General features: G+C 37.2%; 1 protein-coding gene across 1 annotated transcript; it reads right to left on the bottom strand.

Moving 5' to 3' along the window:
- Positions 1–9,492: 9,492 nt before the first annotated feature.
- LOC143544780 (dehydrin COR410-like) lies at positions 9,493–11,056 on the bottom strand. Its single transcript, XM_077036794.1, has 2 exons — positions 10,676–11,056; positions 9,493–10,169 (listed from the first exon to the last, which is right to left on the bottom strand). The coding sequence occupies exons 1-2, from the start codon at positions 10,958–10,960 to the stop codon at positions 9,753–9,755; spliced, it is 702 nt and encodes a 233-aa protein (XP_076892909.1). The 5' UTR covers positions 10,961–11,056; the 3' UTR covers positions 9,493–9,752.
- Positions 11,057–13,536: the final 2,480 nt, after the last annotated feature.

Genomic DNA, 13,536 nt, shown 5'->3' on the forward strand with positions numbered 1-13,536 from the left:
TCACGTAATTATGCGGTGAAAACCGGCATATTAGTGTCCAGAAAAGTATAAATGTAAAATCATCAGCTTCGATATTCTTAAAGAGAACCATTTCCATTAGAAGTGGCTCTTGGCCTTCTCTTTACAAATTGGAATTGATTACATGCAAACTGTGTAATTGAACTCCCTTCCATGTTGGGATGGGAGTGCCATCGAGCCGATACGCACCTGGTTCGGGATCTCGTTCTTTACGCAGCATGTAGTCTCGTTTTTGAAGCTGGAATTGGTTCGTGTTTTTCCCAGCTGGGGTTCTATACGCACTCGCCTGCCTAGCTTTTATTTCGCTACGAGGTGCGCGAGCGTCCCATCTCTGACGAATGTTTCGACCATGTCTTTTACGTCTATGCATTCTTCAGTGTTGTGGCCTTTTGTTCTGTGATAGTCACAGTACTTGCTCCGATCAGCATCGTGACGATGCCGGATTACTGGAGGCTTTGGCCATGGGAGCTCCTCAGTAGCAAATATGTCAGTGACGCTTTTGGTAAGTGGCGTCCATCTGGAGTTCCGGTGCGGCTTTACATTATCCCTTTCACCCAACCGGTGCTGTAAGCCGGATGAGGTGTCAAAGTTTACCCTTGACTGCCAAATGCCTTGCTTCCATTTTTTGTTCAATCGGGCGGTGAGGACGTTGTCCTCTCTCGTCCTCTGGGTGTAAAGGTTTGTGTTCTGCGGAAGGTCTCTACCCAGTTGCTTCTCCGTTTCCGCATAGCGTTTGGCTGCTGTCATGATGCCATCCCATGTGGATGGCATTCCATCTTTACCCGTTAGGGTGCGGATAAGCTCTGGGTCTTGCGCGCCCTGGATGAAGGCTGCGCGAACAAGATCCTCGCTGATATTGCCCAAACTTAACTTCTTTGAGTTGAAGCGAGTGATGAAGTTTGGCAGAGATTCATCTTCTTCCCGTGTGCATTTGAGGATTGTCCATTGCTCCTCAGTATACTTTCGCTGCTGGCTGAAGTGTTGGCTAAACTTCTGCTGGAAGTCTGCCCAGTCGTAAATGTGGTTAACCGGTAAACGATCAAACCAAGCCCTAGCAGCCCCCACCAGCGTCATTTGGAACATGTAACACCACGTGGGTTCCGTCCAATTGCTAACGGTTGCCCCCGCTATGAACCTGTTCAAATGATCGTCTGGATCAGATAGGCCGTCATATGTGCCTATGTTAGGCATTTGTTTAGCACTTTTCGGGGCAATTGCTTCAGCAATGTCCCTTGCAAATTTGGACGTTCCTGCATTTGTAACGTTTGGTCTGAACGTTTTAGAGAAGTCTCGTGGACTTCCATCTATGCTTTTTGGTTTGAAGGCTTGTCCAAAATGCCTTTTCGGTTGGGTTTCCGTTTCTTTACGCTTCCCTTTTGCTTTATGACGAGGGTTCGCGTCGGAGTCGGATTCCTCCGAGTCATCCTCCCAGTATTCGAATTCGTCGGCCTGTTGCACGGAACGCAAGCGTTCATTTAACTCAGCCTGGAATTCCTTTTGTCGTGCCTCCGCCCATGCCTTGACTTCGTCGAGAGTCTGGCGGGGGAGTCTTCGTTTTTCAAACTGGGTATCGGTGGATCCCAGTAGGCGGTCATTTACTGCACTTGCCCCTGCTTTAGTAAGTGGGGTAGTGTTCGTAAAATTTACTTCACTTGCTCCGGCTTCGGTAGCCGGAGTAGTGTTTGTAAAAACTGTGTTGCCGGTATTCCCCCCAATAGCTGGGGTTGTGGTTACCGGAATTTCTCTAACCATCTTTTGTATAAAGTTTTGAAAAAACTGGAGAAAATTGTAGTTCTAGCTTTATGCACGGATGGCGCCAATGAAGAAACACTAACCGGACCCCGGGCAGGTTACTGGTAACCTGGGGGTTGGAGAGATGTTTCCCACGAGGGGTTAGACCCTTGGAAGATGGTTCTTCTGATAACCTGCAAAACAGACACCGTGAGCTCGTCACTGAGAAGGGGGGGGTTCCTCCTTGTGACCACCCTCCGGCGTGAGAATCAGACTAGATTGCTCTTTAAATATAAAAGTATATTAAGAGATTGCTAGAGCAGATATCAGGTGTATTATGATGATAATGTAATAAGATATGATAAGATGAGATGATCATACCATTTGTGGTATTTATAGCCGAAGGTAGGTTTCCAAGGGGTTTAGCCGGCCCAACACGCTACCAACTGTAACCTATGCACGTGCCCTGCCTGTGAGTGGTGGATAGGTAGCGGCTGACACAGAGCAGGCGTGTCGTGCACTCTTCCTCTTCTGCCAACTACAGGCTAGGCACGTGGTATGGCAGGATTTGGTGGGTAGGCGGCGGCTATTGGTCACAGTGCTGTGGCGTGCTGTCTGCCATGCTGCTGTCAGTGAGCTGTCGCATCTCTGATCAGATCTTTTGCCCATACCTCGTCAGGTACAGTAAAAGATCCTTCAGTATACGGACTGGCTTATTTGGGCGGGAGTATTCCCCCTCCCGCCTCTGTGCGGGATTGCTCCCGGCTTGGCTCATTCCTTCAGGTGACACTGAACGATTGAGAGCTAAGTGCCTTGTGCGTGTAGCCATGCTGCGCGGGTGGCCTTCCCTAATGGCTTGTATCCGAGGCTGCGGGGACAGGCGGAGTCCTTCACCATTGGGAGGCATTTCCTGCGGGACCAGCTTGCGTACTGCGCGTAAGGACGTCACGTCTCTGAGCATGGTTGGTCCTGCGGATCCAGTTGGTCTCTGCGCAGACGTCCCTGTTTAAGGTGAGTCTTGCGGGTCCAACTGGGCTCTGCTGGGACCTACCTCTTCAAAAGTTCAACCAATAAGATGCACATACTTAATGACAATATTATGAAATGCTCATGATTTAGTATATTTTATCAATAAAATATCCCGACGGTCATTTTTTTAAACTCCAAACTTCATTTCATTAACACAAGCAAACACCCCACTAGCCCAAATCTAAATTTCTAGTCCTAATTTTAATACACAAAAAACTTAAAACCTTAATATCGTCCAATATTCATCCAACTTTCATTGAAATATTAGAGAATATATATTTATTGCAAGCTGTCTAAATGAACCAACATGCTACCATAATAATCAACCGAAAAAGCAAATATAGGTGGGATATCACACCATACACTACACTTACGTTATGCCAAACCGCCGAAGCGATATAACAAGAAGTGAACACATGCTCCACCGAATCACCCGAGGCAACAACAAATGTTTGAACCCGAAAACACTTTTCTCTTAATTATATTTTCAATTGTAGAAAGCCGGTTGAGAAGAGCACGCCACATAGCGACATTCACTTTAAGAGGCACCCAAGAGTTCCAATCTAAGATGTTGTTTGAAGAATAGGATCTACAAGATACAACAACCTTTTCACTGAGGCCACCATAAACGATCCCGAACTATCACCGTTCCACACCCACTTGTTAATACCACCTTTAAATTTAAAATTATATATTTTCTCCAACATGCCCATTAACTCATTGATTATTGTTCCATATGTTGGCGGAACTCTCCGATTCCAATTTAACATGATCACCCCGTCTCTTTCTTCACATCGATCCGCCACCAACCCGATTTCATCTCCAAAGCAAATAAATTTGGAAAACTATTCTTTAGCGGTTCATCGTCTAACCATACATCCAAACGTATTTTCAGCCCCTTTCTAACTTCGCCTTTAATCAAACTTGACAAAGACACTTGAGGTAATGCAAAGAAGTTATAAGTTTCCCAATAGTACCCCAAGTACCATTTAGTTTTTTATTAAAAGGAAGCACCATAAACGTCCTTAGAGTATCACTAATAGCCGAAACAACGTTTCGTCATAAACTTCCTACACCTTGAATCTCCGCCACCATCTAGATAACAAAGTCAAATTTGAGTTTTTAAGCGGACACAACCCCAAACCCACGTCTTGTTTTTTTAATTGTTACTCGGTTCCAAGCCACCCAACATATTTTGTTTTTATTTCATACTCTCCCAATAATGATCTTTATCTTTTAGGCTCCAACTTCTCTAAAATTATTGTCGACACTTTATATAGAGCTAATAATAACTAGGAAGGCATTCAAGATTCGATTTAACTAACGTTATCCGACCTAGCTCCCATAGAAAGTGTTTGAGCTTTCCAATCCGCCAAACTTTTTGTCAAAAGTATCAACTACTGGTTGCCAGCTATTAACTATATTCATGGTCGCTCTCACTAGATACATGAACAGAATATCCCCTGAATTACAATGCAACAACTTTGTCGTGTTTTTAACCTTCTGCTTAGAAACTTCCGCTCCAAACAAATTAGACTTACTCAAATTTATATTCAGCCCTGATAACAACTTGAAAATCCTCAAAAGACGAGTCAAGATCCGGAGGTTACCTATCGACCATTCTCCAATTGTGAGGGAATCATACACAAATAACAAGTGGGATAATAACGAACCGTCATTAGACGTTTTAAAACCTTTGAAAATACCAGCGGTGCAATTGTTTTTGACAACACCGAAAATGCCTCCAAAACTATTATAAAAAGGAATCAGAGATTGGATCTCCTTGTCGTGTCTTTCTTGAGTAATTCAATTCAAAAGTAGGCGACCCGTTCACAAGAATAGAAGAGCGCGCTGACAAAACAATCCCATAGATTTATCTTCTCCACTTCAGAGGAAAGCCAATATTATCCATCGTCCCATCCAAAACAAATCCAGTTAAGATGATCATAAGCTTTCTCGAAGTCAACTTTAAATAATAAACCTACTGTAACATCCTAAAATATTATTAACGTTAAATAAAGAAAGTTACGTTTAGTGATTTCGCGTTATTAATTAATTAATATCGAGTGAAGAACGGATCATGGACTTAGATTAATTAAGGTGGGTTAAATGGGAATGGGCCTTAGGTCCATGGGCTTTAAGGGATATAAATATCCCCTAAACCAACCTAAAACCCTAAACCCTCATTCATTTCCATCTTAATCTCTACACACTCAAAAACACACACATACACTTACACCTATATATGGCCGAGAGCGAGAGTGAGATCCAAGGCCAAGTAAACGAGATTCTTGATAGATCCTTCATTACGCAAGATAAACACAAGATCTATGGTCTGTGACTAAGCCAAACAAACACGAAAAGGTATGTTTTTATCTTAAAGTTTACGTTTTTATAAACGTTTAGCCTTGAAACTTAGAACGAGAATGGATCGGGTATGAGTGAAACGTAAAAATGTAAACTTGATGATAAAACAACCTAATGAACCCGTAAACATAAACGGCTCACTAAACCGTAGTTATGTTATTAAATGTTTTAAGCCGAAAGGTCCAAACTTTATGTCTTTCCGGGCTAAGTTTTACCCGAACTAGGCCATGGGAATGATGGCGGAATTAGTTAACGTAATATCCAAGAAATTATCGATGAAATAAGGGTGATTTTGGGGATTAAGATTGAACAGAGGCGAATGCTGAATAACTTCGCCTGCAAGCTAACTTCGCCTTCATGCAAGTTCGCTTGCAAGCAAGTTCGCCTAACTAGACAACTTCGCCTGGCATAAGTTCGCTTAAGGTTTAACTTCGCTAAGTTAACTTCGCCCAAAGCTAAGTTCGCTGAATGCTTAACTTCGCTTAATGTTAAGTTCGCCTAATGTTAAGTTCGCTTAACACTAAGTTCGCTTACAGTAAGTTCGCTTAATGTTAAGTTCACTTAACACTAAGTTCGCTTACAGTAAGTTCGCTTAATGTTAAGTTCGCTTATTGTTAAGTTCGCTTAATGATAAGTTCGCTGGAGTTAGAAAATTGGAAAATAAATTAAAAACCTAATGAAAAATGTGTTAAGACAGTTAATGGAAATAAATTTTTTCCAAGCTGACCTGGCAGCTCGACCCCAGCCAGGGGCTCTGCCCCTTAGACCCTGCTAGGGGCTGCCGCCCTTAGACCCCGCTGCCAGGGGCGCTGCCCCCGGACCCCCGTTCGTTGTGGGTTATATAAAGATAGAAATACAACATGAGTAGTAGTAGTTAATTGATACATGTAAATATTATACAGTTAGCCGTGCACAGCTCAAGAAGGGAATAACGATTAACGGAGAGCGTAACAGGATTCAGGTGAGTTTCTAGCCCCACTTCTGTGTTATGTTTTCGGGGCTGTGTGCATACTCGATATGTTTGTTAATACACTTATCCTAAGTGATAAGTGTATGCCTTATATGAATGATGTGAAATGTATGAATGATTGCTTGTCAATACGTGAACGATCTTCGGATATTGCACGTACTGTCAGGTTGTAGTGTTACGTATAAGGTAAGTATAATGTGTTTGCTTATATGTATGAATGCGATAAAGTTAATAAACGAAGGAAAGGCATGGTTGTATGGTAACGAAGAGGGACCAGACCCTAATAATATCTGTGATGTTAGGGACCAGACCCTTATAATATCTGTGATGTTAGGGACCAGACCCTTATAATATCTGTGATGTTAGGGACCAGACCCTGATAATGTCTGTGATGTTAGGGACCAGACCCTTATAATATCTGTGATGTCAGGGACCAGACCCTTATAATATCTGTGAGGTTATAGGGCGAAATGCTCTTTAAAATGTATGATTATGTATGTAAAGAATGTATGAAGGTAAGAATGAAAGTATATGCACTTATGTGTGTATGAAAGAAAGTTAATAGGTTAAGTATGAAATGTAAGAAGGTATTGTATGAGTATGTGATTAACTAGAACTCACTCAGCGTAGCTGACTTTTAGTATGCACGCAGGTGAGTAGAATGAGGCAAGTAGCTTGAGGAGGACACATGACAGAGTTGGACGAAGCTGGCATCTGAAGATTTTGCCATGATATTTTATTTTAAAAGACTATGTTTTGTTTTTAAATGACTATGAATGCTCGATAAGACAAGAAATATGGTTATGGAATGTAATGGTTTGAATGTTTTTAATGTTCCGCGAATGTTTTAATTAACTATGATATTTAGAACTGCGTTTATGAGTAAATCCAACACGAAAGTAGGGCTACCGGTAACGGAGCCTTACACCTACTTTTTCTTCTTTCTTAACTAGGTAATCCCCTCATTAATAATTAACGGGCCACCCAATATCGATCTATTATACAAAAAAAGCCATCTGGTTGTTTGAAATAATAGACATCATCAACACTTTTAATATGTTTGCAAGGACCTTAAACACAACTTTTGAAATTGCTCCAATAAGTTGATGGGTCAGAAATCTTGTAAAGTCAACGAATCCCGGGTTTTCGGCACCAACACAACAAAAGAAGAACAACATCTCTGATCAATACTATCGGTAACATAAAAATGATTCAAAAAATTACCAAAATTAGCCTCAAATAAGTGCCGAACTTTTTTAAAACTTGAAATTTAGCCCATCTTGACCTAGAGATTTATTATCTATGCATTACCACACTGCATCCTTTATCTCTATACTATCAAACGAAGTAATAAGAGTATCGGCTTCCTCTGTTGTTAACTGATTGAAACCACCACCCCAACTTACGTCTATTAGGGAGAGGCTAAGTGAACCGATCCCTGAAATGCTTCATAACCTCCTTTTTTTACTCTATTGGGAATAGAGTGACAACGTGAATATATATCTCGGTGATGGGTATTCTTTTTATTTTTCGTCAGCTTTTGAGTTTTTTATATGTTGAACAGAGAATATGCATTAAATTTAGATTAAACAAGGTGGCAAACTTGTTGTGTTACGACGGCATACACGAATTCGGTTGGTATTGGTTAGGTTCGTACATGGCCGTCTTCGAGAATCACTAAAGAAATTTTGGGCTGAAGGCGAGTATAAATTCGAGCCTTAAGTAAAACATAAATTTGATAACTCGTATATAAAAAGTAGCTGAGTGTTGTAAATAATTTGGATTTTGGGCCTCACTTATTGAATATTGTTTAAACAAAACTTTTGATTGGACCTAATATGGTTTATATATATATATATATATATATATATATATATAATTTTCATTAAAAGTTTCGGTTATAAGGCGATCGACGTCCCTGCCTCCCCGTTCCGGCCCTGGGTTTGTATCCTTATAGACATTAAAGCCAAAAAAAAATAAATGTGTATACGTACAAAATAGTAATGACACTCGTATAGCCTATGATACAAAAATTAACATATTTAAAACAATATTTATTCGGTCAGTAAAACACGAGTATAGCAGCGGCCAGTTGACGCTAATTTGTTCAGTACGGGCTATGCTTGTTAAGTTACCGGATTTAAACCCAAAATTAGTTCCGTCTAGTTAACCTATTTAAAACGAAAGAAAACACAGTCGTTGCGGCGACGAGCCAACGAGAATTCAGTCACTATCAATTAGTATCATTACAAGTAAGAAAACTAAACCTAAAAATAATATCATCACATTATCATATCCAAAATAAACTGCCAAGGCCCATCTCCACTTTGCTGGCCAGGCCGGCTTGCTTGCCTTCCGCCCAACAGGTTATAGTGCCCCAGTGATCCAACAACCAAATCATCAAAAAACACATTTAGATCGTTATACATATTAGCTTCATTTATTTTTGTCTATTCTTTAACAAGATTTCATGTTTTATTTAGGCCTAAAATTTTATTTGATTTTAACTAAATCAAATTTAAAGTGTCTCAAGGTCTTGTTTAACCAAATTAAATTTGTTGATTCCCCCTTCCAGTTGTAAAATTGGATTGTTCGTAATTGAAACCACTCTATTATCAACATCTTACAACACAAATATATGTTATATAGGTTCAATTTTACCCAAATCGAACAATAACTATCCTAACTTTCTTCGTTAATATTCACACATAATTTGTAATCATATCAACTTTTGACCATCTGATGGTTATAGGTTAAATAGAAGGTGGTCTCAAAAACTGGTTAGCCAACAAAAGCAAGATGCAAGCTTTAGTTGTTTTAACATTTATTTTGCTCTATTTCTGTTTTGGTTCACTCAACCGGCTAGTCCATATATATTGTATGGCTCATCCAAGTTGCAATATCAATAATATTTTAACCATAAAAACAATGAGCCTCAGCAAACTTTTGTATAATTATATCGTCGTAAACAGCCATAGCGGCGTTAAATTGTACTACATTAAAAAATACCTTTTAACTAATTATTTACTTACTGTAATTAGAATATTGATGTAGTATAAGGTAATTCCTACCTCCTTCTTTTGGGGTTAAGGGTTTAAGTCCCGCGTTAAACATTGGTCGTTATGCACATATATTAGGAGGTTACGAGATTCATTTTTAATTAATTCGTAAAGTGTTAATTAAAAAGATATATTATCTTATGCAATAATCTCTTTAGTTATACTATCTCATTGCACCAAGTCGCGATATAAAACAATATTTTCTAATCAATGATATTGATTTATAAGAATATTAAATTTTATGGAAAATTACGTGTAATCATTAATCTACATTTTCAGAGCAACTAAAATAATAAAAAGTAAAAATAATTCTCAAGTATTTATAAATTAAAAAGTTCAATAAAATATTTAAGGGTTTTTGAACAAAATACATTCTATACAAATAAAAAAGTATAGACTTATGACCCAAATCCAAGTAACACCACACTAGAAGTTTCAAACTTCAAAACAAAAACATGAAAGAACACTTATTCAAAAAGACATAAAAGCATGAACACATCACAAGGCCCACCCACACTAGTAATAGAAATCAAACCAAGCCACCTCACAAACCATTTTGCTTTTGCTTTTGAATCATATCAATCACACTCCTTTACTTTCTCTTTTTCTTTCTCCTCTTCACTCTTGGAATGATACCCTGGGATTTTTTCCTTAATTTTCTCAAAAATACCCTTCTTCTCCTTATCATCATGCTCCACCGCAGCTGGCGGTGGTGGTGGAGGAGCAACAACATGCTCCTCCTCTTTCTTGTGTCCACCAGGTAGTTTCTCCTTAATCTTTTCAATAACCCCCTTTTTCTCCTCAGGGGCGGGAGTAGGGGCCGGGACCGCTACTTCTTCGTATTTCTCAACGGGGACACATGTGTCGGCCTCAAGCTTTTCAATTTTTTCCTCTTCCTTCTTTTCTTTATTCCCTTCGATCTTTTCCTTGACCTTATCCTTCAATGATTTCTTTTTCTTCTTCTTCTCTCCGTTCTCGTCCTCCTCATCACTAGACTGTATAAAATTCCAAATCACAAAACATGTTCAATTAACTATAATCCAAATTAATCAAATCGAACATGATCTATAACCAATACAAATAAGTGGATTCAAAAATTAACAAACTTTTATCTAGGACCAACTAGAAAAAGACCAAAAAATTTCGGATCAACTTCATATCATGAAAAATATAGTTATATAGGGTTTTATATCACTATAAAATACCAATAATGTTAACTAGTGATACAATCAAATAAATCTACTTTAGTGATCAAATACTCTATGTAACCAATGTCACGAGTTGTATTATATGCATGGATGCTTGCATATTTCTTTTTTAAAGACATATTTCTTTTAATTCCTTATATTCATGTATATACGTTATATAGATTTTTTAAAGACAAAAAATTCTTTTAACTCAAACCCAGGACCGTTGGATGTTTATTAAAAGATATTTTGTTTTTGTCACTAGGCCACCAACCCAAGGACATATACGTTAAACAAATATAATAAGAACTTACACTGCTGGAACTGCTATCAGATCGGTGAAGTTTGGCCAGCAAGCTTTCTTTCTTCTCCTCGGCTTTTGGTTCGGGTTCAGTCACCTGAACTTTCTGTTCAAACTCGGACGAGATAGCCACATCTTCACACTTGTTCTCTTCCTCCTTCTTCTTGCCAATGAAATCAAACAACCCACGATCCGATTGCTCCACGGTCTCAGCCTCCACCTTCACATCAGCGATCTTAGGTGTTTCGCATGGCTCTTCGGTTTTCGGGGCATCATGGTAAACAGCTTCGTTAGACATGTTCAAAGCAAAATCAACAACAAAAGCTTCGAGTAATTAATAATTTATGTAAGGAAATGAAATATTTGTTTGATCGAATTAGAGAGATTTGATTGTGTGAGTGAAGAAGTTGTGAAGGGTTTGTGTTTATAGCCGCATGGGACACGTAATTGACGCGATTAAGATAATAAAAGTTAACGAGAAGATTCTGAAATGTCGGTTTTCTGTGTGTAAAGTAAATAATTTTAAATTAAACATTATATAAATAATGTTGGTTTTGAATATAATGATGATATTATTAGTCTTGCAAAGAATTAATTTTAGTGAAAGGATCCATCATTATTATGAAATGACTCGGCAAGAAAATTAGCAATTACATCCTTCATTTAAGGCATACTATTTAGAGTAAATTTGTATTCTAAATGATAATTTTTTTGTAGAAAATCATGAAAACAATATTTATACTTTCTAGTGTTTAGAAAAGATTTACACTCATACACGGTTTTACAGTTGTACATATTATAACATGTTTTAGTTTTGATAATATAAGCCATGGATAAGTATATAATACTGTGATCTGTGTATTATTTAAAGAAAAAAAATTACATTTTTATATATACACAAATACGTATGAAGTAAAAATACTCAAATCCAGTTCGTTTATCAAATAACCTTCGGTCGACGAAAATGCGTTTTTTAATCATTTTATGAACATTAAGAAGCTATATTAAATTGATAAAAGGCATTATATTTCAAGTTACGTTCTTGCGCTAACATGTTCAACATACTTCAACGTATATAAATTCCTATGTGTAAGATAATCAAATATAATTAGATTTAACATTTTATGATAAACTAATACTTTGATTTCTTAAGATCAACAACAAATTAAAAAAAAAGAAAAACAAAATTGTTTCATGAACGTGGGTAACTACTAAAGAAACCAACCAAAGTTTTGATGTTCTAATATCTCCAACAAACTTCAAATAACATTATATCAACTATTCAACTTAAGTCACAAAGCAGTCGCGAAAAAGATAACTAGATCTGTCAAATCAACCTCAACCTACGGCTTCATCAATCTTTAACGTCATATATGCCATATATTTTATAAAACATGTGATGTCTCTAGAATAGTAAATACATATATAACATATAAAAAAAATATGTTATACATATAAAAAATGTATCATTGTCTTGTGGCATCAGTTTTCAATCCTAATTTTATAAAGGTAACATATTAAGACGACAGGACATGTGCCTTATTTCATTTTATGTAACCAAAGTTAATTATTAATGAAATTTATATGCTAATTTCTTGATGTTCAATCTTATTTGTTGATAGACAAAAAAATGGTCTTTCTATGATTGAGTAAGCTTTTGAATTTTTTACAAAATTTCTCACATAATTTATTTATTTTAGATCGAAAAATTTTATTGCATCAAATATAAAATGTTATGTACTACTAAAAAGTAAGATCAAATATAATTTTAACATGAGAAATTAAGAAAAAATAGAATAATTACAATAATAGTGAAAAAAAATAATTATTATTTAGTTTACTTTGGTGCAGGGTAATAATTATTACACTATAATAAAATGATTTATAGTAATTATATATATTATTGCACTAGCTACGTGCCCGCGTGATGCGGCGCGGTATGCATGCAAACATTTCATCGGATGCGTAACCAGCGTTACTGTTTCTGTATGTGCGTGACTTCACAATAGTATGCGCGTAACCCGAAGATAGTATGTTCGTATTGCGGCATTGGAATCTTAACCGGTATTATTAATTGTACGCGTGCAATCAGATGTCGGTGCGCACTTAACGCTGCATTGAACTCGTCTTGACCCGCAACCAGTTCCGTTTGACATTGTTCTAACCCGAAATTCGTTATGACTTGACTCCTTTCAACTCAAACCCGTCCCTACCCAAACCAAATTAACCTTTTTGTATTGACTCATTCCAACCTTAACCTTGTAGACTCATGACCTGAACCCGCCCGATTCGTTTGCGGTCTTTAATGGTAATCACGTAACACGTTAAGTTTTAGAATAGAAAAAGTATAGCAATACCATACTCAAATTAAAGATAATAAAATACTCGTTTTTATGGTATAATGTTTTAAAAAAATATTAGCGTGTGAAAAAGTTATAAACGTTTAAATGTCGTCGGGATAGTTGGTTTAAAATAAAGGGTATAAATGTAACTATTATATAAGTTAACAAAATGCGCCTAAAGTTAAAGTTTCAAACTTGTAGTTAATTTTGAATAACTTAAAAATCAACCTTAACATGATTTTACTTATGCTAAAAGACAAAATTGTCCTTAAAATGTCTTAATTGTATGCATTTAATTTGTACTAAAAGCAACAAGTTTGGTACCTCTTAAAAATTAAGAGGTCCTTCACTCATGTTTTATATATAGTATAGATTAGTTAAAAACTGTAGTATATACTTTAATTTAATTATATAAGGTTCTTTACACTTTTAGCGTTAAAAGTAATGTGTGCCAAATTCCACACTATTTGTAATAACATATTTTTGTATCTAAAACCCTACTAGTGCTTGTTTGGGCGAGCAATTCTTTCAA

The sequence above is a fragment of the Bidens hawaiensis genome, unplaced genomic scaffold, assembly GCF_021521415.1.
Source record: "Bidens hawaiensis isolate Kalapana, Puna unplaced genomic scaffold, B.hawaiensis_p1.1 tig00013745_1, whole genome shotgun sequence".
NCBI classification, from domain to species: domain Eukaryota; kingdom Viridiplantae; phylum Streptophyta; class Magnoliopsida; order Asterales; family Asteraceae; genus Bidens; species Bidens hawaiensis.